Below are 25,363 nucleotides of genomic sequence, written 5' to 3' on the forward strand. Positions count from 1 at the left end.
GTGACATAGGGAAGGTGTCTGTATAGTGTGACATAGGGAAGGTGTCTGTATAGAGTGACATAGGGAAGGGGCGTCTGTATAGAGTGACATAGGGAAGGGGCGTCTGTATAGTGTGACATAGGGAAGGTGTCTGTATAGAGTGACATAGGGAAGGGGCGTCTGTATAGAGTGACATAGGGAAGGTGTCTGTATAGAGTGACATAGGGAAGGGGCGTCTGTATAGAGTGACATAGGGAAGGTGTCTGTATAGAGTGACATAGGGACGGTGTGTCTGTATAGAGTGACATAGGGAAGGGGCGTCTGTATAGAGTGACATAGGGAAGGTGTCTGTATAGAATGACTTATGGCTACTCATTTTTCTCTTCTATGATATTTACACCAAATTCATGTTACTTTACTGCCTGTAACTTTACTTGTTGCTACTGAGCGCTCTTATGAACACATGGAAGCAGAACATGTGGTCCTGAGAAAGGTGTTTTATCTCGATCTAGTGAAATGTTATAAGCTGCAAATACTTATGTCATTTCTTTAGAACTCTGATTGTATGTTTATATATATATATATATAGAGAGAGAGAGAGAGAGATTAATAATAGGCTACTTTGTTTAGGTCTGGGAATGTAGGATCCTCCACCACAAGGCAATAGAGGTATGGAATAAACACTTAGGTCCTCAGTGCTGACCTGCATGAGACTAGGAAGGAGTATGAATCCTTGTATCTTGTTACATATGTGGTAGTCTTTGCAGTGCGGAGACCGGTTATCACTGAGAAGTCACATCTGGGTGACATGTCTGTCTTTCTAACTGCTCCCATAAAAGTATAGACAGATACAGTATTTTGTTGGTTATACCACAATAGTGAGGATGGAGCCTATCATATCACAAGGCACTAAGGCAGGGCAGTAACTAGGAGTGTGCACTTGTGATAGCAGCGCATCATGCGCCTTAACCCCAATTGGCCACCCTGATAGTGTGCAAGTGGCAGACTGAGCCTGGGTTCCATGCGTCCCAACGGTTGCTCTGTTTTAAAGTGTTCCAGCAGCTCCTCCAACAGCTCTGGTGGTCTAGTGTTTTACGCGGCAGTAGCTGATATGACTTTGTATTATTTTGAGCGTAATGCGAATTGGTATTATTTTGTGGCCACGCTCCTTCCCCATAAAGCCATGCCCCTATATTTTTGGAGCGCACATATGCCGCGCACTGTCCCTGTTTTGTATATGCGGTGGGGGATGTCGATGATGTTTTTGCACACAGCGCTAAAATATCTAGTTACGGCACTGCATTGAGGACATCACAGGCCCTGCATAGCTGCAGTGTCATAATTATTGGTTTAACCATTTTGTGGAACAATGAGGTCACTGGTTCATAGTAAGTTCATAGAATTGGTAAGTTGCGTTCTCAAGTACATTGGGGCAGATGTATTAACCTGGAGAAGTGATAAAGCAGTGATAAGCGCAAGGTAACACACCAGCCAATCATTACGGGTTTGAAAAATGACAGGAGCTGATTGGCTGGTGCGTTTTCGCCTTCCACTTATAACTGCTTTAGCCCGTCGCCAGGCTTAATACATCTGCCCCAAATTGTTCCCAGACACAAAGTTGCTGCCTCCATTTCTTACAGATGATGGGAACAATGCTAAAACATGCAAGATTGTGTGGGAGATGTTTCAAGCCTTAACTTCTACAGAGTGGAGAAGGTGCCCATAGCAACCAGTTTCTACTAGAACCTGATTGGTTACTGTGGGCAACCTCTCCAATCTTTAGAAGTCTTGATGCATCTTTCCCTATGGCCGATATACGAGATAGATATATATATATATATATTTATATATATATATATATATTTATAATATATATATGATTTTTGTGTATAGTTGGCTTCAATGTTTCCACATGATGCAGTCCCACAGAATCTTACTGTAATAAGAAAACCAATGATATAAAGCTTAGTGCTCATACACACAGGTGATAAAACCAATGCTCTGTAATAGTGACTGGAGACCAAGGCCCTCATTCTGAGTTGATCGGTAGCTGCCGTTGTTCGCTGCGTAGCGATCATTTAAAAAAATGGCAAGACTGCGCATGCGTATGCACCGTACGGGTACAAAGAGCATCGTGGTTTTGCACAGGTTCTAGCAACGCTTTCAGTCGCACTGGCGAACGCAGGGAGATTGACAGGAAATGGGAGTTTCTGGGTGGCAACTGACCGTTTTCTGGGAGTGTTTGGAAAAACGCAGGCGTGGCCGGGCATTTGCTGGGCGGGTATCTGACGTCATTACTGTGTCATTCGTCGCAGCAATCATCGCACAGAATAAGTAACTACAGGGCTGGTCTTCTGCACAAAATGTGTTTGCTGCCGCTCGGCTGCACAGGCGTTCGCACTCCTGCAAAGCGAAAATACACTCCCCCGTGGGCGGCGACTATGCGTTTGCACGGCTGCTAAAAGTAGCTAGCGAGCGATCAACTCGGAATGAGGGCACAAACCCACTTTGTATTTGCTTTAACAGAGCATCAGAAATGAGTTTATTATGAGTTTTCTTAGCTTCCTTGCAGCATAGCCCATTATTCATCTTAATTATTATTCACATAGAACCGTAAGGCGTGAATGACAATTTAGATATAGTTTCGGGTTGAGGTTTTTTCATAGTGTTAAAATTGCTGAAATATAAATAATGGGATCTTTGCTGTCCATTCATGTTCTGAACGTCTATTGTTGGACGAATATACTTAATAATTCCTTCATTTTTAACAGTAACAGGGTTGTAATTGTTCAGTAGAATGACGTCTATTCTTAATTTTAGGTTCATACATAATTAGCCGTTGGTGTTGGAACATCCATTATTAATAGGTTCAAACTGAAAAGGAGTTTGACATCTGAACAACAACTTATACAGTACCTATCTAAATTAGCCAAGTATTAGGGGTAGATTTACTAACGCTTCTAAAAATGAAAAGTGGTGGTGTTGCTATAGCAACCAATCAGATTCTGTCTATTCATTTCTAGGATGCGGTAGAGAAATGATAGCTAGAATCTGATTGGTTTATATGGACTTTTCAGTATTCGAAGCTTTAGTAGATGTACCCCTTAGATTTCAGGTACAGACTTTCTTAGAGGGTTTCATAGATCTGTGGATTGAAACTAAATGTTATTAACCATCTAGAATCTACAACAATCTACAATGAGTTTAGTCAGGTTATTGCTATAGTTATGGTGTAGTCAGGCTTTTGTAATCTATTTTGCACTTTTATAATTTTGGACATTTTGAATGAAAACATTTCAAAGGGATGGGGGTGGAGGGGCCTTCAGGGACATTAAGGGGTTTATTCACTAGGCGTCCGGTGCTACAACTCGGCTCATCCAATAGTGCTTAGATCTGAAATTTAAATAGGACAATTTTTTCGCCAGTTTTTATAGACACTTTTTCCATGTGCGTCTGTCATTTAACTTGTCGTTTTACTGTTAATATATTAAAAACCATATTAGAAATAATGGAATAATATAGAGTGTAGAGAAAAGGTCGACCACCCCTGTTCGCTGCGCTTTGTAAGTTTCTTGCTCGTCATCTGTGAATACTAATCCCTTTACCGCGTATTATTCAGCCTGTCCTGACTCCCGCTGCTGTTCTTTTTACATATGTAATCATTTTCTGCTAATTCTCCTATTCTCTTTCTCCTACAAGTAACTATACTAATCTCCGCTTTTCCATCTTGGCCGATCGGTTCAGCCCTGTGGCGCGGCCCCTCCAAAAGCCGCCCTCCTCCTTTTCTCTTCAGCCTTTGGGCCTGGGAGTGATGTGTTGACCTTGCTGCTGAAATTGCTGTCAAGAGTGACTCCCTCCCGTTTCCTTTGTCAACAGAAGAATGGTTCATTATTGCCAGCTTTGGCCTCCTCAGCGCCCTTACACTGTGTTACATGATCATCAAAGCCACGGCTAGCTTGTACGCCACAGAGTAAGTAACAGTGTCTTTTCTATTTTTACAAATATGTCGTTTACTGTGAAGACCCATGCATCCCATTACAGACAAGCAGCCAAGATTTTACAACGTGACACATGAAGCAGACTTTGGGCCTAATTCAAGGTTGATTGCAAAACAACATTTTCCTCCCTTGGGCAAAACCATGTGCAGTGCAGGTGGGGCAGATGTAACATGTGCAGAGAGAGTTAGATTTGGGTGGAGTGTGTTCAAACTGAAATCTAAATTGCAGGGTAAAAATAAAGCAGCCAGTATTTACCCTGCACAGAAACAATATAACCCACCCAAATCTAACTCTGCACATGTTACATCTGCCCCACCTGCACTGCACATGGTTTTGCCCATTAGAGGAAAATTTTGTTTTGCAATCAACCTTGAATTAGGCCCTTTGTACAAAGCACCATTCTTACTGTATGCATATGTATGCATTACTGTATGCTGGTACAGGACTAGTCAGCGGATAGGAGGGAAGCAGCATAAAACAGCCATGTTTCACAGAAACAACCACTGACCTTCACTCTCCTTATAAACTCAGGTTCAAGCTGCAGTTTTATGCTATAGAAACGCATTGAGATATACTGTAGCTATGCTCACCACTGTAATAAGCGGTGCTACCCCCTGGAAGCCATTGTCTGGCTCCTGTACACAGTCATGCAATTAGTTCTATATTTCAGATTGTCACTGTACATATATACCTAGGAACTTGTGGGAGGAACTCTGCATGGGAGGCGCCATGTCTGGGGGAGTAGGAGTCCTGTCTCTACCAGTGACGTGCGGTGGGGTGAGGCAGGTGACGCAGAGCGTTTCCTGTCATACTAACGTTTGTGCCAGAGTTTTCACTGTATAAAGTATATGAAAAATACAAAGAAAATGTTTGAAATATCTTCTTTGCATTATTCTAATCATTTTTATAGCCAAAACTGTGGAGTAAAAACCTATGGCAGGTGAGGCAGTGCCTCCCCTGCTTATCTTTTCATCACATCTCTAATCAAAACTCACAAAATTTCTAGGAGTGTATACTGCTGCACCTGTGTATAATGCCCCCATGTACCCTTTGACTCATATTTTGCATGTAAATGTGGCTCTGGTGCTAGCCAGTGCCTCCTGAGCAATTTAGCTCCCCGCACGTCCCTGGTCTCTGTCCCCCCTAATAAAGTCACAGTACACATCACCGCAGCACCTGTTATGATGATGACGTGACACTCTGGTTTTGCCATGTGCAGCCGACCAAGTCCTTCTTTTTGTGGTCCCGCATCTTCTGTGCCAGACCCTCCATAGGGTATACTGTATAAAATGTTATATAATAATAATAATTATTACCGATTATTTATATAGCACACCCACATTCCACAGCGCTTTACAGATAATATTTCGCCATTCACATCAGTTCCTGTCCAAGTGGAGCTTACAATCTATATTCCCTACCACATGTACACACACAAACAAACAAATACACTAGGGTTATTTAATTGTTGGGAACCATTTAATCTACCAGTATATTTTTGGAGTGTGGGAGGAAACCTGAGTACCTGGAGCAAACACATGGGGAGAATATACAAACTCCACACAGATAAGGCAGTATTGGGAATTGAACCCAAGACCTCAGTGTTGTGAGGCAGTAATGCTCACCATTACACCACCATCTCTACACCACCATCTCTAACACTTCTAACTAGATGACCTTGGATTAAATTATGATAATAATATATATATATATTTTATTGGCATAATTTAATCCAAGGTCATCTAGTTAGAAGTGTTAGAGAGAAACCCAACTTTCCCAGGCAGTCGTCTCCGGCCAGTATTGCTTTACATGCATTTTCATGGAAACTGCCTACTGTACAACTGTATTCAGGGCACTAAGAAGGTTCTCATTGCGTATTCAAATGAATGCATGTACATTTTCTATATTAATGCAGTCTCCCCCGTGGCAGCACACTGGCTTCATTTCCCTCAGAGTCTGTCACTTATGAGTTACGATTCTTGCCTGAGGCGCTTATGATAAACTAGAGCAAGTCCATCAGACCTATTATATTTTAGGATCAATACATTTCACTGAATAAGATCTCTTTCTGAGTGCATGCATTGTAATGAAATGATCTGTCCATACAGATAAGAGTTCTGCTGTCAGTAAAACCATTTCAAAAGGGATCGTAAATGTTGGGCATGCTGGATAGTGACTTAACATATTTATATATTTTTATTGCCTGCAGTTAGTATGATCATTTTTAAAGTACACCTAGCTGAAGGCAGACATTTTGTAAGTGGAACCAATTTTAATGCCCATGGTCATGGAATGGTCGCCTCGTTGTTGATTAGATAGTATTCTCGTGAATGTTGGTCAGCCAACAAAATGGCTTCCTCTACTGTGCGCAGGTGACAAGTGTTATTTCAGTAGTTGTTTTACCATTGTGAAGTAAAACAATAAATAAACTAGGGTGACCTACATTAAGTAATTGGCCCATCGAGTCCTGTCAGAGGAATTTCATAACACAGCTTAGTATGCATTTTAAATACAGTGAATCCCCGTGGGGTCTGTGAGTGTATAAAATGGTTGCTCCCATAGGTACCTTAAAATGGTAATTTGTTGTAAGCGCATGCAAACGCCAACAGATTACAGCTATTTCAGTGATAAACAGGCGCTGGATGTCTGTAAGAAATAACATCATAAGCCTTTTACAGTTAAACCTACAGCTACTTGGCTAGAATTAATATATATATATATATATATATATATACACACACACACACTTTTTATAATGAATATGGTTTTCAAGTGCAGACTATCAGTTTTAATTCGAGGGGATTCACATCCAAATTGGAGGAAGGATTTAGGAATTACAGCTGTTTAATATGTATTATTACCTTACCTCCCAACATTGGGAGGAGAGCAGGAGAGATGCTTTGGCGCGGCGAAGCTGCGCCTGCCCAAAAAGGGGCATGGCCTATAGGAAATGGGGGGTGGTTTTGCGGGAGTGCCACAATCGCGAGGCATGCCCCCGTTTTTTATCACAATGGAGGCATGGCCAGCGCTCTATGAGCTGCTGGCATGCCCCCTCTCCCTCCATCTCTAGTGAATAGACGCTGTGTGCATGCGCACAGCGTCTATTCACCGCTTCTCTGCAAGTACAGGAGCCTCCCAACTGCCCCCCCCCCCCACTGTGGGACACTGTGGCCCGCGGGTGGGACAGCGGGACAGTCCTAAAAAAACAGGACTGTCCCGTGAAAATCGGGACAGTTGGGAGGTATGTTAATACCAGTTACCTATATAGCACGCACACGTCCCGCTGTGCTTTACAATTTGTATTATGTAGCCCCCTCTTTCTCAAGGGACCAAAAGTAATTGGACAATTGACTATTGCCATTCCTTTGTTATTTCTTCATCAGCTATGCAGGCAAGAGGTCTGGAGTAGATTCCGAGTGTGGAATTTGCCACAATTGGAAGCCACAACCTGCAGTCAAAGAAGTTCTCAATGTAAGTGACACAGGCCATCCGTAGGCTGCATAAACAATCCATCAGGGAGACAGCCGGAACCTTAGGAGTGAGCAAAACAACCGTTTGGTACATACTGAGAAAAATAGAACGCACTGGTGAGCCCGGCAACACAAAAAGGCCTGGATGTGCATGGAAGCCTATAGTGGTGGATGATCGCAGAATCCTTTCCATTGTAAAGAATATACACTTCACAACATCTAGCCAAGTGAACACTCTCTACAGGAGATAGGACATATCATTATCCAAGTCTACCATAAAAGGAAGACTTCACAAGAGCACGTACAGAAGGTTCACCACATGGTGCAAACCATTCATAAGCATCAGGGATAGAAAGACCAGAGTACACTTTACCAAAACACATCTGAAAAAGCCAGTTCTGGAACAATCTTTAGACAGATTAAACTAAGATCATCCTCTACTAGAATTTAAAAGTATGGAGAAGGCTTGGAATGGCTAATCATCGAAGCATACCACATCATCTGTAAAACACGGTGGAGACACTGTGATGGCATGGGCAGGCATGGATTCCAATGGCACTGGGTCACTAGCATTTATTGATGATGTGTAGATTCAGCCAAACTCAGCAAAGTTGACTGAAAGGCATTTCACAGTATAGATAGCAGGACAGTGATGCAAAACATACTGCTAAAGCCAGGAAAGTCAAAGATGTGGAATATTCTGCAGTGGCCAAGTCAGTCACTTGATCTCAGCCGGACAGAGCATGCATTACCCTTGCTGAAGGCAATACTAAAGGGAGAATGGGAAAGAGGCAAGAAAGGCCTGGCAGAGCATAACAAAGGAGGAAAGTATGGTGGCCAATCCCGGGATCGGGATCGGCGGGATCCCGGGATTTAGGCCCAAAAATGGCCGGGATTCAATCCCGGGATTGGAAACTCCAATCCCGGGGATTGAGGGATCAGCGTTGAGCGTCCACAGGACGCTCAAACGCTGCCCGGCTTCCTGTTTCCGGGTCCCCAGCGCAGCGTGAGAGGTCACGCTGCGCTGTTAGCTGCTGCTGGGAGCCGCCAGCAGCGTTCAAAGGATGTTCCCCTCCCGCCCGCCCCCGGTATATTGTGAGTTATATGTGCGGGGCGGGGTGGGGTCGAGGGGGCAGCCACCTAGGTAAAAGCCAATGCCGGGAATCCCGGGATTGCCCATTTTTCAATCCCGATACCCGGGATTGAAAAGAATGGCCCGGGATTGGCTTCCCTAGAGGAAACCCAGCATTTGGTGATGTTCATGGGTTCCAGGATTCAGGCAGTCTGCCTGCTAAGGATTCTCAACAAAGTTTTAAAAATTAAAATGAAATTTATGATCATGTTAGTTTGTCCAATCACATTTGAGCCCCTGAAAATAGGGGACTGTGTAAACAAGTGATGCAATTCCTAAACTTTTCATACAATATTTCTGAAAACACTGCTAGTGTGTGTGTGTGTGTGTGTGTGTGTGTGTGTGTGTGTGTGTGTGTGTGTGTGTGTGTGTGTGTGTGTGTGTGTATATATATATATATATATATATATATATATATATAGTGTATCGGTATACATTCATACACACACAGAGACACATACAGTATGTGTACATAGCATGAAATTTGCTGCAAAAACACTGAGCTGGTTTAGCTTCTTATGGCCACCTGTTGGGCAAAAGTGTTATTGCAGGTTTTGTTGTTTTATTTATTTGTATTCAATATTTGTTTATTTATTATTATCATGATCCTTTATATGGTGCCACAAGGGACCTGCAGCGCCCAATTACAGAGTACATAAATAAGCAAAACAAGAAAACAGTGACTTACAGTTCAAGACAATAAAGGACAAGTGCAGGGTATATAAACATAGCCGCATCAGCGGACAACACTGAAAGAAGTATCAGGGTGGCAGAAAGCTAAGGGATTTGGTGCCGTCTTATGCTGATTTCAGATCGCAAATGTCGGATCCTACCCGGTAAGAGAAACGTGTACTTACCGGGTGGGATCCGGCATTTGCGCTCCGTTGCTGGCTTTCCGACCCGGCAATATACCGGGTCGGTTGCCATAGCAGCGGGGGGCGCAGCAGGGGCGGGGGTGGAGGCGGCGCTGGGAGATGAGCTCATCTCCTGCGCCGCCTCTGCCTATGCTGTGAATGGGAGCCGTGTCGCATCGGAACGGCTCCCATTTACACTGCGCCTGACCCGGTAATCAACCCGGTAATAACCCTTCTTTTTTACCGGGTTGAATTACCGGGTCAGGCTACCAGCTAATTCACCAAAGGACCTTTCACATCGCACACGGACCCGTTTCGACACGGCAATATGCCGTGTCGATACCGGGTTTTTAGTGCGATGTGAAAAGGGTATAAGAGAGTATGGAGTAGAAGATGGTTTAAGCAAGAGAAGGAAAAGCACGCAAGGGAATCCATCTTCACAATCAGTATCCAGCTTCACAATCAGTATCCCTTACTTAGAAGGGTGCTCCAGACCCATATATCCCTCCTAGAATCGCTTGAAAGAAAAGATTTAGCAATGTGTACCATCTCCAGCATACTAATAATCTTACTCCCCTTAGCGTCAGTGTGCTCTGTGTTTTATACGTTGTTCTTCTGCTCCTTTAATCTTTTTCTGTGTTCCCCTTCCAGAGCGGAGTGGTCATGAACTACTGCTTTGTGAAACCGAAGAGGACAAGGAGAGACGCTTCTCACACACCATGTAACAAAGTGCAGATGAAGTCCCTTTTTTATAACAAAACTTTGTCGCTTTTTTTCATGCTGTTACTTCAGTGCCAAATGTTCTTTAAACATGTAAACTGCTAATTAACAAAATATATTGAAACATACAGTTTTTGTTTGATTTATTTCACGTGTCCTCATTCTTCAGGACTGTTCTTGGGTTGAAAATATTAGTAGTATAATACACCCCAAAAAATGTAAATAAAAACTATAACCCACACAAATGCAAATGGAATATATAGACCTTATGCTGTCGTCATCTTTCGCTGACCTTTTTGTTAAAGTAGATTTGCACCTTCAGGTGGCTTTTAGCAGTGAGCTCATTCTGAAATAAAAACACAACAAAATGAAAAGAAGAAATGATGCTGTGACAAATCACTTCTGGAATTTTCATTTCCTTTTGTACAGCGTCATTTTAAATGAAACCTAATTTGCAATTTCAGCCTCTCACCTGTAGAAGTGGCCAGGGGCTTCCAAGCACTAGCTACTTGCTGTAAGGTCTTGCACATACCAGTGTAGCACACTGACAGCAGATGCGGGCATGCACATACCAGTGTAGCACACTGACAGCAGATGCGGGCATGCACGTACCAGTGTAGCACACTGACAGCAGATGCGGGCATGCACATACCAGTGTAGCACACTAACGGCAGATGCGGGCATGCACCTACCAGTATAGCACACTGACAGCAGATGCGGGCATGCACATACCAGTGTAGCACACTAACGGCAGATGCGGGCATGCACCTACCAGTATAGCACACTGACAGCAGATGCGGGCATACACATACCAGTATAGCACACTGACAGCAGATGCGGGCATGCACATACCAGTATAGCACACTGACAGCAGATGCAGCCTATTTAGAATGCCATATATTATTTCTGGTCTAATTTACAAAAAAATGTACACATGTCACAGGCTAGTCAGAAAGCGGTGGAACCCAATTATCTCTTCTGTCCCCATTGGTGGGGTACTAGCGTCACGGCACTTGGACTGTTCCCTAACCCATGGGATTCTGAGGTGTACATTTCGCGGCTGCAAGTGCAAAGGCCGTGGCTGTAAGAATTACAATGCCCTGTGTCCATGCATTTATTTACTATTATTTAGGCTTGGGAAAGTTCTTGCTCCAGCACACCCTGTGCAAGCCCTACAGATACTAGCAGAGCCCAGTAGTTAATGCCTACCAGTGCTAGCTGGGACTTGTAGTTCCACGCACTTAAATAATGTTTGGTCATCTCTTACACATTGTCCGGCCGCACAAAGTCAGCTAGAGCACCATGGCACAAAGTGAGCTAGAGCACCATGATTACCCTAGTGAATTATTTTGCCCTGTGCTGACCAGTCTGGGACAGACGTGCATTATGACAGGGGGACTCCACGCTGCTGGGTGTCCCTGTTCTTTTGTGAGCGAGCAGCCCAGCCTGTCATAGTCTAATACTGGCTATTGCTTTTGTGAGTGGACCTGTCTTATGATGTATCTATCTATCTATCTATCTATCTATCTATCTATCTATCTATCTATCTATCTATTTGTATGTATCTACAGCTGCTCCTCACCTCTGTGGTGTCGCCTGAAGGGCACCTGACAGAGCTTAGTTTGGGGGATGGACACACACACGCACACCTCTATGAACGGGTGGTATTCAATATACTGGTTGTTGGGATCCCGGCGCACAGTATACCGGCGCCGGAATCCCGACAACCGGCATACCGACAGCTTTTCTCCCTCTTGGGGGTGCACGACCCCCTGGAGGGAAAATAGATAGCGTGGCGCGCCCGCAAGGGGCTCATTTGCGCTCGCCCCACTGCTGGTAAGCGGGCGGTCGGGATCCCGGCGCCGGTATGCTGGCCGCAGGGGCCCAGCCGCCGGCAACTCATACCACACCCCTATGAACACCCCCCACCATATACTGCCCCTACATACACACCACCCCAATCCCCTTCCATACTGTGCACCCCCCAACATATACTGCCCCTATATTAACACTGCACCCCCATACCCCTCCATATAGTGCCCCCTATATAAAGACTCCCCCCTCCATATACTTTTCCCGTCATATACAGCATACTCTGCACCCCCTCCTCCATATACTATGCTGCATCCCCAGGTTACTTGCCATGCTGGGACACAGCAACAGTTAGCAGCAGTAGCCATGAAACGGATGCAGGAAACACCAGACGGTCCCGGAGTGCTAAGAGCGGAGGCACCAGGGGACACGTGTGGCAGCAGGAAGGGGTGAGATCCTGTATGGGGTAAGCAGTGCAGTGACCGGGAGGGAGGAGGGGTCAGTGCTGGGTCTGCAGATGATGCGGTGAGGAGGAGGCAGATGACCGTCTCAGCTGCTTTATATATACTGCGCATCAGCGGAGGGGCGGGCTCCTGTGCTCACCCCTCCCACACCCCCTTCTGGCCAGCTGCGGGTGGCTATTGGTGTCCTCTAGCCCCAGACTGGCCAGGAGCTGCGCAGTACTGGTGGATATAGTGCAGCATCATTATAGCCTGCCCATTACAGAAATACAGCATCTATATACAGTACTGTATATAAAAGGCTAAATCTACACACACACACACACACACACACACACACACACACACACACACACACACACACTCAGCATGACAGAGCCCCGGCTCCCAGCAGCAGGACTTCCAGAAACACCTAGAAGCTCCTGTGTGAGTACGGACCCCCCTCCCCCAATATTCCCTCCCTGGTGTCCATTTTGACAGGCTTTTACCTAGTCAGGCCATAATGGGCCAATTTAACACTTTCTCCAATGAATCACAAAGATGACTTACAGAAGTAGTCTGGGTCCTATACATAGAAGGTTAAGAACCCCTGACTAAGCTAAGTGAGTTTTTTTTTCTTTTTTCACTGTAATAGACCCATGAACAACAGTAGTAATGCTATTTAAAGCATTTTAACCATGTCGGTATTCTAAAGCATAAAGGCCGCAGTTAATATGCTTTAGATAACATTAATATCTCGTCAACATGACACCGTCAACATTTTTACTGTCAACATCATCCACGTCGACAAATCATACCAAACCCATACATATAGATTTCAGAACTGGTACAAATACTGTAAAATACAATTAAGTTATAAATCTAGTAAAATATGGTTTTCAGGTTCATTTTTCCATGACGTATGCATTGCCTAAAGCAAACTAAGAATTAGTAGCTTTGCTTCTTGTTGAACCGCTTTTCAAATAAGAGTAGATGTGGGCAGAGAAGCCTCTACTATGTCCAGACAGAATTTCTTTATATTACTAAGGGGTTTATTTATTAAGCCTTCGAGAGATACCGTAAAGATTGATAAAGTAGCAGCCAATCAGCTCCTAACTGCCATGTTATAGGTTGCGTTTGAAAAATGACAGGCTCGTACTTTATCTCCACTTTATCTCTCTACAAGGCTTAGTAAATAGAACCCTAGGGGCGGGGTGTACTAAAGCAAAAATGCGGTAAAACCCCCGAAAACAGGGGTTTTACTGCATTTTCAAATTTACTAAGACCCTACCTGTCAGACTTGGTTTTGTCTGTGTCCCCGGAGGGGGCGCTAGTGGGTCAGTGGAGGTGGATGGGAGAAAACGAGGAGGCTGGATTATGTTTCTGCGCATGAGCGCAATGATATTTATTATACAGATGATTCACAAACGGCAGCAGAAAATAACAGTAGAAATGCAAATGTCAATTGTACAGCGTAATAGCTGAGAGTCTATGGTAACAGAATGAATGGTGACTGATGAAATAATAACCGGTAGTGATGATAACAGATGGGTGATAATTTGGCAGAGAATATTCTGGTATGGAAACCAGAGCAGATTAAAACATGGAACCAGCAGAGATGGTGTTGTATGGCAAACCTGGTAGCAGAGGCAGGAGTCTGACTCACAGTGCAGGTGATGAAGCACTGGCAGCAAGCAAGCTGTATCACAGGTGGAGAGATGGAACACACCTGGAGTCAGTCTCTACTGCTAGGCTGAAGCACACAGAGATGGTGGTGAGTGTGAAGCCTGTAGATGGAAGCAGGTATTGCTGGGGCTTGAAGTTCCACGGAGCTGTGAAAAGTAACCAGGAGTACAAAGTCTCAGGTAGAAAGCCAGGAACACGGAACAGCAGGTAGGTATCCAGGTACACGGAGGAAACAGGAACCAGATCCTTACACATGAGTCGCAGGAGTGACACAAAGTTCAGGATGCCTGCAGACTGATCCTGCAGCTTCATATATACCCCTTGTTAAACAGTCATTGGTGGAGTGAGGAAAAGTGGGTGCGGCCAAGCACCGGATTGGCCGCCGTATGCTGACTGCTGGAGGCTGTCATGGCGGCGCCCATGCCGCGGCCTAGCGGGGACGCGGCGTGCTACACGCCCGCTATCACAGGAGCGCTCCCAGGCCCAGGATGGCGTCTGATGGCAGAGACGCGGATGACAGATGAACGCAGGGACCCAGGACGGAGTCCGCAGCGGCGGACAGATGTCAGCTTGGTGAGTCGATTCCTGACAGTACCCCCCCCCCCTTTAAGGGTGGGCACCGAACACCCACGTGGCTTGGAAGGATGAGTGTTATGGAAGACACGGACCAACCTTGGAGCATGGACATCCAACGAATTTACCCAACTTCTCTCCTCTGGGCCATAACCGGACCAATCGACAAGGTATTGAAGACGTCCATACCGGCAACGGGAATGCAGAATCTTGCCAATCTCGAACTCCACGCCCCGCTGAGTTCGAACTTTGGGGCCAACTGGAAGAGCTCTTTGGAAATGATTCAGGACTAAAGGTCTGAGGAGAGAAACATGAAAAGCATTAGGTATTCGCAGAGAAGGTGGTAACTTCAGCTTGTAGGCCACAGGGTTGAAGACTCTTTCGACAGGAAAGGGGCCAATGAAACGTGGTGCAAATTTCATAGACGGGACCCTAAGACGGAGGTTCCGGGTAGATAGCCAAACCTTGTCCCCAGGTTTCAGGCTAGGAACTGCGCATCTTTTGCGATCAGCAAAGTATTTATACCGGCTGGAGGCCTTTTTGAGAGAAATGTGAATCTTCCTCCAGATTGAAGAAAACTGACTCAGGGCAGTAGTGGCAGCAGGAACATCCATGTGAGGGAGTTCTTGGAAGTCTGGAACACGAGGATGTTGCCCATATACTGCAGAGAATGGAGTTGTCTCAGTAGCAGTGTGGTAGCGGAAGTTGTGGGCAAACTCGGCCCATGGGAGCAGATCAAACCAGTCATCCTGAGAAGATGAAACATACAATCTTAAAAATGTCTCTAGTTCTTGATTTACCCTCTCTGTCTGCCCATTCGTCTGAGGGTGGTAAGATGACGAGAACTTCAGTTTAACCTGCATGGCAGAACAGAGAGCCCTCCAAAACCTCGCTACAAACTGTACACCTCGGTCGGATATTATTTCTGAGGGTAGACCATGTAAGCGGAAAATCTCCCGTAGGAAGATTTGGGCGAGTTTTGGGGCAGAAGGGAGACCCTGGAGAGGAACAAAATGGGCCATCTTGGTAAATCTGTCCACTACAACCCAGATGGTATTGTATCCTTGAGAAGGAGGAAGGTCGGAGATAAAGTCCATGGACAGGTGTGACCAAGGGCGACTAGGAATAGACAATGGTTGTAACTGACCTGCTGGAGACTGACGAGGAGTCTTGTGCTGCACACACTTAGGACAGGATGCTACGAAATCCTTGATGTCAGCTTTCATCTTTGGCCACCAGTATGTCTCAGAGAGGAACTTGAAGGTTTTCAGGACACCGGGATGACCAGTGAACTTGGATTGATGGGCCCAAGACAGCAACTTGGGACGGAGTTCTGGGGAAACAAAAGTCTTACCAGGAGGAGGAGCTGGGGAGACTTGAGATGCAGCAAATACCACTGGACTCAGGATGGAATGTGGAACTGAGTCAGGCGTTTCCTCTTCGGATTCCATAGATCGGGATAAGGCGTCAGCTTTAACATTCTGCGAACCTGGGCGGAAATGAAGCTTAAAGTTAAAACGTGAGAAAAACATAGCCCACCTGGACTGGCGAGGATTAAGGCACTGGGCTGCCTTTAAATATAGCAGATTTTTATGATCCGTGTAGATGTTGAACGGATGTTTGGCCCCTTCCAGGAGATACCTCCATTCCTCGAGGGCCAGCTTAATCACCAGTAGTTCTTGATCTCCAACGGAGTAGTTAGCTTCTGCAGGGAGGAATTTACGGGAATAAAATCCACAGGGGTGGATTTTCCCATCGGTTCCCTTCTGGGAGAGAACAGCTCCAACTCCAACTGTAGAGGCATCCACCTCCAACTCGAACGGTCTGTTTACATCTGGCTGGGACAGAACTGGAGCAGACATAAAGGCCAGTTTGATCTTCTGGAAGGCCGCTAAAGCCTCTTCTGACCAGTTGGAATGGTCTGCCCCTTTCCGAGTTAAGTTGGTAATAGGAGCGATGAGAGTGGAGAATCCCCGAATAAATTTCCTATAGTAGTTGGCAAATCCCAGGAACCGCTGAATAGACTTGAGAGAATTTGGAATGGACCAATTGGCAATGGCTTCCAACTTTGTCGGGTCCATCTGGAGATCCGATCCGGAAATTATATAACCCAGGAAGGGTATAGAGGAAACTTCAAAGGTACACTTGGATAGTTTACCGTAGAGCCGGTTCTCACGAAGACGTCGGAGGACTTCACGGACTTGTAGACGATGAGAGGGAAGATCTTGGGAGAAGATGAGGATATCATCCAGATAAACAACGAGGTATTTATACAGAACGTCACGGAAGATTTCGTTCACAAAGTGTTGGAACACTGCTGGGGCATTACTCAACCCGAATGGCATTACCAGGTACTCGTAATGACCATCTCGAGTGTTAAAAGCTGTCTTCCATTCGTCACCACTCCGGATTCTGATGAGGTTGTAGGCACCGCGGAGATCTAGCTTGGTGAAGATGCGGGCTCCTTTAACTCTGTCAAATAATTCGGTAATGAGTGGTAATGGATAACTATTTTTAATGGTAATGTCATTGAGACCCCGGTAGTCAATGCATGGACGCAGTCCTCCATCCTTCTTTTTAACAAAGAAGAAGCCTGCACCAGCGGGTGATGATGAAGGACGGATGAATCCCTTCTGTAAATTCTCCCAGATGTAGTCACTCATCGCTTCAGTTTCGGGAACAGATAACGGGTAGGTACGACCCCTAGGTGGCTTCTTGCCAGGAAGGAGATCGATGGGACAATCCCATTCTCTATGGGGCGGCAGGACATCCGCGGCCTTTTTTACTGAAGACATCAGAGAAATCTTGATAAACCGCAGGAAGACTTGACTGGGTTTTTACTTCAGTAGACTTGATTGGACAAACTTGGGCTAAACAGGACTGATGGCAATGTGAACCCCATGAAGTAAGTTGTAACGTTGACCAGTCAAACTGTGGATTGTGTAGCTGGAGCCAGGGCATGCCCAAAACGATCTCCTGGGTGGCTTGAGGAATGACTAAGAACTTTATTAATTCTGAGTGTAGGAACCCAACTCCCAAAACCACTAGTGCAGTTTGGTGAGAAATATTCCCCTTGGAGATTCGGCTACCATCCACGGCGGTAATGTAGACTGGGTAAGAAAGTTCACATACAGGCAAGCAAAATTTATTTACCGCAGCTTGGGTGATGAAATTTCCTGCGGCTCCACAGTCCACTAATGCTGATGCAGACTGAAGCCCAACTGAAGTCTCTAAAGTCACAGGAAGGATAAGGTCTTGAATAGAAGGAGCTTGTCTAGAAGATCCCAACTTGACTCCTCCTTTACAAGTCAGGATCTGGCGTTTCCCGAACGCACTGTGCAGGAATTAATCTGGTGACCTGCAGCCGCACAATAAAGACAAAGTCTCTCACGAAGTCTTCTTGACCGCTCCTCAGGAGTTAGGCGGGACCTATTTATTTGCATAGGCTCATCAGAAGGTGGAGACTGGAACTGTACGGAAGGTATCATCCTTGATCTGCGTGGCTCACTCCGAGCACGTTCATTGTTGCGTTCGCGGATGCGAGAGTCCAACTTGATGCACAGGGAAATTAAATCAGACAATTGTACAGGAAGATCGCGGGTTGCCAGTTCGTCCTTGATCCGATCAGAGAGTCCATGCCAGAAAGCTGCTACCAGGGCTTGATTGTTCCACTGAATCTCTGCGGCCAACGTCTGGAACTGGATGACATATTGTCCCATACTACGGGTACCTTGACGAAGTTGGATTAGGTCTGCAGAAGCTGATGTTGCACGACCAGGCTCGTCAAAGATCCGTCTGAAGGTTGACACGAATTCTGTATAGTTGTTAATCAGAGGGTCGGCACGTTCCCACAGAGGAGACACCCAACTCAAAGCAGATCCAGAAAGTAGAGAGATGATGTAGGCAACCTTGGATCTTGACGTGGGGAAATTATGTGACAACAATTCAAACTGGATTTCACATTGGTTGAGAAACCCGCGACATAACTTTGGGCTGCCATCATACTTGCTTGGCACGGGCAGGTGCAGACGTGACACTGGAGCTGATGCAGCCGGCATAGAGGAACTCACAGTACTGGCAGGTGCTGGAGTAACAGGAACTGTAGAAGTGTGTACACTAGGCAGGGATTGCTGTAGTGTATCTATCCGGGAGGACATCCCTTGCAGGAACTGGAACATCTGCTGCTGCGCAGCCTCTTGACCATCCAGACGGGAGACCAGATTTTGCAAGGCCTCTGACCCCACACTCCGTCCACCATCCGAGTCCATCGATCCTGAACTTACTGTCAGACTTGGTTTTGTCTGTGTCCCCGGAGGGGGCGCTAGTGGGTCAGTGGAGGTGGATGGGAGAAAACGAGGAGGCTGGATTATGTTTCTGCGCATGAGCGCAATGATATTTATTATACAGATGATTCACAAACGGCAGCAGAAAATAACAGTAGAAATGCAAATGTCAATTGTACAGCGTAATAGCTGAGAGTCTATGGTAACAGAATGAATGGTGACTGATGAAATAATAACCGGTAGTGATGATAACAGATGGGTGATAATTTGGCAGAGAATATTCTGGTATGGAAACCAGAGCAGATTAAAACATGGAACCAGCAGAGATGGTGTTGTATGGCAAACCTGGTAGCAGAGGCAGGAGTCTGACTCACAGTGCAGGTGATGAAGCACTGGCAGCAAGCAAGCTGTATCACAGGTGGAGAGATGGAACACACCTGGAGTCAGTCTCTACTGCTAGGCTGAAGCACACAGAGATGGTGGTGAGTGTGAAGCCTGTAGATGGAAGCAGGTATTGCTGGGGCTTGAAGTTCCACGGAGCTGTGAAAAGTAACCAGGAGTACAAAGTCTCAGGTAGAAAGCCAGGAACACGGAACAGCAGGTAGGTATCCAGGTACACGGAGGAAACAGGAACCAGATCCTTACACATGAGTCGCAGGAGTGACACAAAGTTCAGGATGCCTGCAGACTGATCCTGCAGCTTCATATATACCCCTTGTTAAACAGTCATTGGTGGAGTGAGGAAAAGTGGGTGCGGCCAAGCACCGGATTGGCCGCCGTATGCTGACTGCTGGAGGCTGTCATGGCGGCGCCCATGCCGCGGCCTAGCGGGGACGCGGCGTGCTACACGCCCGCTATCACAGGAGCGCTCCCAGGCCCAGGATGGCGTCTGATGGCAGAGACGCGGATGACAGATGAACGCAGGGACCCAGGACGGAGTCCGCAGCGGCGGACAGATGTCAGCTTGGTGAGTCGATTCCTTACACTACCGCTGCGTTTTCGCCGTCCAGGGTATCGCCATCTTTGGATGGCGATACCCTATAGAAGCCTATGGGCTTCTTATCGCCGACCGCCGCAGACGCCTTCCCCCCCCCGGCTTACCTTCCTCCAGGCTGCCCTGGACCCGGAAGGTAATCTCCTCCTCCTCCTAGCAACGCAGCCAGAGGTCCTTCCGGCTGCAGGGCGGAGGAGGAGGCGCCGGGGGCAGCCTGCTGCTGCTTCCCGGCGTCTAACCAGTGTAAAGAAAGATCCCGGGGAGATGACGGAGACCCCCCGCAGACCACCTAACAAGTATTGTGGGGTCCTCCGTCACCGCATTGCGATATTGATCGCATATGTTAGTACATCTGCGATCAACATCGCTGCGGTAAGCGGCGGCGATGTATCTTAATACATCCCGCCCCCGGAGAGGTAGCAGATTCCCTCTTACTGTTTTATTTCTGAGGAATGTCATGACTGCAGAAGTTCTAGTCCACCTTGCGTTAGTTTTTATGGTTGTAGATGTTTGTCTGCCCAACTTTGTGTACTGGCTGAAATGCGTTCCGTCCTATTTGCATACCATGAATGGGGATGGTAATCTTCCAATGCCTGCCATAACATTTACGGTATGCCCAGGTTCATCTGCTCAGCATCATTGTCCCAGGAAAACGTCCAGGTGTCCCCACTTTTCAGGGGCGCAGGAATGTTTTGTGGTTGGGGGGCATAGAAAAATATAAGTTTTGGCGCTCCCCCCACTCCTCCGAGACATTCCCCAAACATAGAAAATAAATACACAGGTAGTGCAAATTTTCTGCAAAATGAAACAGGCATTAGGGCAGCTCAGCAGTGAAGACAGCTCCCATGCCACACTCGCCCCCACGTCCGATGGCTCCCCACAATACAAGGCTGGACACCTGTAAATAACATGCAAGGTAGAGCAGCATCACAAAATAACAGGCCAGGTAGCATCATCATAAATCAGTCAAAGCAAAAAAAAAACCAGGAGGGTCAGATCTACAGCCAATGCCACACCCGTGACCCACAGAATACACAAATTGAAGCCCCGCAGAGATGCCAAGAGCACCCCCCAAAATAAATAAATAGAGAAACAGGCAGACTCAGGCACAAAAACAAACTGACCAATCCAACCAACACCCCACGTCACTGCCTCACTTGTAAACAAGCTACAATGCATCCGGAAAGTATTCACAGCTCTTCACTTTTTCCACATTTTGTTATGTTACAGCCTTATGCCCAGCTGGAATAAAATCATTTTTTCCCTCAAAATTCTACATACAATACCCCATAATGACAATGTGAAAAAAGTGTTTTTGAGATTTCTGCAAATTTATTAAAAATAAAAACTAAGAAATCACATGTACATACTGTAAGTATTCACAGCCTTTGCTCAATACTTTGTTGATGCACCTTTGGCAGCAATTACAGCCTGAATATGATGCCACAAGCTTGGCACACCTATCTTTGGGCAGTTTTGCCCATTCCTCTTTGCAGCACCTCTCAAGCTCCATCAGGTTGGATGGGAAGCGTTGGTGCAGAGCCATTTTCAGATCTCTCCAATCGGATTCAAGTCTGGCCTTTGGCTGGGCCACTCAAGGACATTCACAGAGTTGTCCTGAAGCCACTCCTTTGATATCTTGGCTGTGTGCTTAGGGTCGTCCTGCTGAAAGATTAACCGTCGCCCCAGTCTCAGGTCAAGAGTGCTCTGGAGCAGGTTTTCATCCAGGATGTCTCTGTCTGCAGACATTGCTGCATTCATCTTTCCCTCTATCCTGACTAGTCTCCCAGTTCCTGCCGCTGAAAAACATCCCCACAGCATGATGTTGCCACCACCATACTTCACTGTAGGGATGGTATTGGCCTGATGATGAGCGGTGCCTGGTTTCCTCCAAACATGAAGCCTGACATTCACTCCAAAGAGTTCAATCTTTGTCTCATCAGACCAGGGTATTTTTTTCTCATGGTCTGAGAGTTCTTCAGGTGTTTTGGCAAACAAATAATTAAAGTTTACCAAAATAGATTTGAGGCTGCAGGGACTCTTCTCCAGAAGTCTCCAGTATTCAGTATTTATGCGGAAAGTATCCAAATGGATTATGCCCCCACTCCGCCTTATTGGTACATTTTCGGTGTGGCAAAGCGGAACTCATCATGTAATTGCATATACCGAAAATTTTGCAAGCGGAAACAAATTCATGTAGGCAAAACTGCAGGAGAGCGGAAGAACACGAAAATGACGTCTAAAACAGCGGGAATTGAATACGCCCCAATGTCTTCTACAGGGATTTTATGCTTGTCATTGGTTGGTTACCTAACCTTTACAGTGTTTCTTTCTCATTTTGAGGAGATGAACATATTTTTAATTACATTGAATATTGAACATACAAGGCAGGCGGTCTAGCAGCTAAAGCTCACCTGCGGCTTCACCCGGTGTGCCTACGCTGGAGTATTTGTGACTAGCGGCTTATAACTCATATGAAGACCAGTTAATTCTTTCTCAGAGTAATGACTTGACACGAGTAATGTGTTCCCTGGTTTGGACACTTTTGTTCCATAATGATGTATCTCCACCTAAAGCATTTATTATATATTAGCATCCGTGACCTGCATACTACAGTACTTACAGGAAACTTATCTGTAGACTAGTCCACAGTTCACGGTCTGTTGTTTAATGAAATTCAGCCCTTTCCTACCATCCAGCCCCATTATGAATCACAGTAACATAGTAACATAGTAACTAAGGTTGAAAAAAGACAATTATCTATCGAGTTCAACCTATTTGTGGTCTCCTGTGCAGTCCTATTATCGGACTAGTTATTTTTATGTTAGGACTAGTTATATTAACTATAATGCGTGACTACGCACCATAACCCTGAATATCTTTATCCAATAGGAATTTATCTAACCCATTCTTAAAGGTGTTGACTGAGTCCGCTGTTACTACTCTCTCAGGCAGGGGATTCCAAACACGTATTGTCCTTACTGTGAAAAAACCTTTTCGCCTCAATGTGTGGAAACTCCTCTCCTCTAACCTAAGCAAGTGACCACGTGTCCTCTGTGCTGATCTTATAGAAAACAGGTCCCTCCCAAGCTCTGTGTATTGACCCCTTATATATTTGTAGAGGTTGATCATGTCCCCTCTTAGTCTCCTCTTTTCCAATGCAAACATGCATAGCCTTGCAAGCCTTTCCTCGTATTCCAGCGTCCCCATGCCCTTGATTAGTTTGGTCGCCCGCCTCTGAACCTTTTCTAGCTCCAGGATATCCTTTTTGTAATATGGTGCCCAAAATTGCACAAAGTATTCAAGATGTGGCCTCACTAGTGATTTACATAATGAGAGTATAATACTCTCGTCCCTTGCATCAATTCCCCGTGTTATGCATGCTAATACCTTATTTGCCTTCTTTGCTGCAATACTACTTTGGGTACTGCTGATTAATTTGTTATCTATGTGAACCCCTAAGTCTTTTTCCAGTACAGAATCCCCTAATATTACCCAATTTAGTATGTAGGTGTTATTTTTGGTCTTGCCCCTCACAGTGCATTACCTTACACTTGTCTGTGTTGAATTTCATTCTCCATTTTGCTGCCCATGCTTCCAGTTTAGTTACGTCGTTCTGAAGAGACTCAGCATCCCCCTCCGTATTTATAACCTTACACAATTTGGTGTCGTCTGCGAAAATTTACACCATGCTCTCTAGACGTACTGTTAGGTCGTTGATGAAAATGTTGAACAAAAGTGGTCCAAGTACAGACCCTTGTGGCACACCACTTAGTACTTTAGTCCAATTTGAAAATGATCCATTGACCACAACGCACTGCTCCCTATTATCTAACCAATTACTAACCCAAGTGCATATTGTGCTCCCTAACCCTATTTCTTGTAGCTTATAGATAAGACACATGTGTGGTACAGTATCGAAAGCTTTGGCAAAGTCTAAAAAGATTACATCCACCTCCTTACCCTGATCAAGGTTCGCACTTACTGTTTCATAAAAGCCAAGTAAGTTGGTTTGACATGATCTGTCCTTCACAAATCCATGTTGGTTTCTTTTAATGACCTTATTTGCTTTGTCCCTTAGAATACCTTCCAGTGCTTTCCCAACTATAGATGTAAGACTAACTGGTCTATAATTACCTGGTTCAGCTTTGCTCCCCTTTTTGAATATCGGCACTACCTCCGCTATACGCCAGTCTTTGATAGTAGTACATATTTCATTTATTTAGACCCCAGTCCTCGGGAGCAATTGGTGTGTGTAATGTCGACATAGTAAAGTGTCAGAATATTGTTGTTAAATACCTATGCTTCTAGCAAACATTTCCAGTACAGATGGGATTCATCAGGAATATGGGATGACATGTGGCGGTACCTGTGACATATGAAGTATCGCTGGCTCCTTGTTGTGGTCCAGATAGTAAAGTAATTTACCTAATTATCCTGGAGCGTGCTTTAAAGCTCATGTTCCGTGGCCTAGTGGGTTTGGTAAAGAACATATCAAATGCTCTCCTCTATTCTGGCCATAAATGTTTGACATAATTGTTGGCAAAATTTTTTGAATAAAAAAAAAATCTCAGGCATTATTAAATAGCGCCATAGACTATTTTCACTTCATTTTATTTTTATTTTTTTAGCTGCTCGTCATTCTATCACAAGAACATGGAATCTCTTGATTTTAACGAGAGAAAGTTATTGGTAAATGTCCATTAAGAAGTTGACCAGCACCCTTAATAATTACCACACACAATGGTTAAGGGTTTCTTGTCCATGAGTATTGCGTGTTAATTTATCACACCTGAACTATAACTTATCTTGCTATGGGATTAACGCTTTATATGCCTCCTCTCCTTCTCCCCTTGTCATCTATTACCTGTGATTCCTGACTTTGGGAGTTATTTCAAAGTCGTTAGCAAACCCAAAAAATTACCTGTTGGGCAAAACCATGTTGCACTGCAGGTGGAGCAGATGTAACATGTGCAGAGGGGATGCAGTTAATTTACTGTCTGTCGGGATCCCGGTGGTCAGGATACCGACGCTGGAATCCGTACAGCCTGGGAAATGCTGGCGGTCGGAATACCGACAGAAGCCTGGTATTCCCGTTTACTGCCAGTTCTGGCTGTCGGGAATCTGGCGGCGGTCTCCTGACCGTCAAGACACCGACTGACGGTATTTCATACCGAATCTGTGCAGAGCGATCTAGATTTGGGTGGGTTATATTGTTTCTGTGCAGAGTAAATACTGGCTGCTTTATTTTAACACTGCAATTTAGATTTCAGTTTGAACACACCCCACCCAAATCTAAATCTCTCTGCACATGTTACATCTGCCCCCTCCCCTTCAGTGCACATGGTTTTGCCCATTAGTGTGCTTTTTGGTTTGCTATCAACTCTGAATAACACCCATTATTTTTAAATACTGTTTTGTT

At 45.4% G+C, this 25,363-nt stretch overlaps 1 protein-coding gene across 3 annotated transcripts in view; it reads left to right on the forward strand.

Moving 5' to 3' along the window:
* RNF130 (ring finger protein 130) overlaps window positions 1–25,363 on the forward strand; it is a 532,281-nt gene that overhangs the window by 458,943 nt on the left and 47,975 nt on the right. The window contains exons 8-9 of one of the 3 annotated variants that reach the window (XM_063928529.1): window positions 3,856–3,949; window positions 10,085–10,283. The exons of 1 other annotated variant lie outside the window; for it this stretch is intronic. In XM_063928529.1, the coding sequence (XP_063784599.1) occupies window positions 3,856–3,949; window positions 10,085–10,100 (110 nt within the window). In that variant the 3' untranslated portion in view covers window positions 10,101–10,283. Of the gene's footprint in view, window positions 1–3,855; window positions 3,950–10,084; window positions 10,284–25,363 lie in introns of those variants that run through there. One more of the 3 variants, XM_063928531.1, reaches the window with a different exon arrangement.

The sequence above is a fragment of the Pseudophryne corroboree genome, chromosome 6 (assembly GCF_028390025.1).
Source record: "Pseudophryne corroboree isolate aPseCor3 chromosome 6, aPseCor3.hap2, whole genome shotgun sequence".
In the NCBI taxonomy this organism is placed as follows: domain Eukaryota; kingdom Metazoa; phylum Chordata; class Amphibia; order Anura; family Myobatrachidae; genus Pseudophryne; species Pseudophryne corroboree.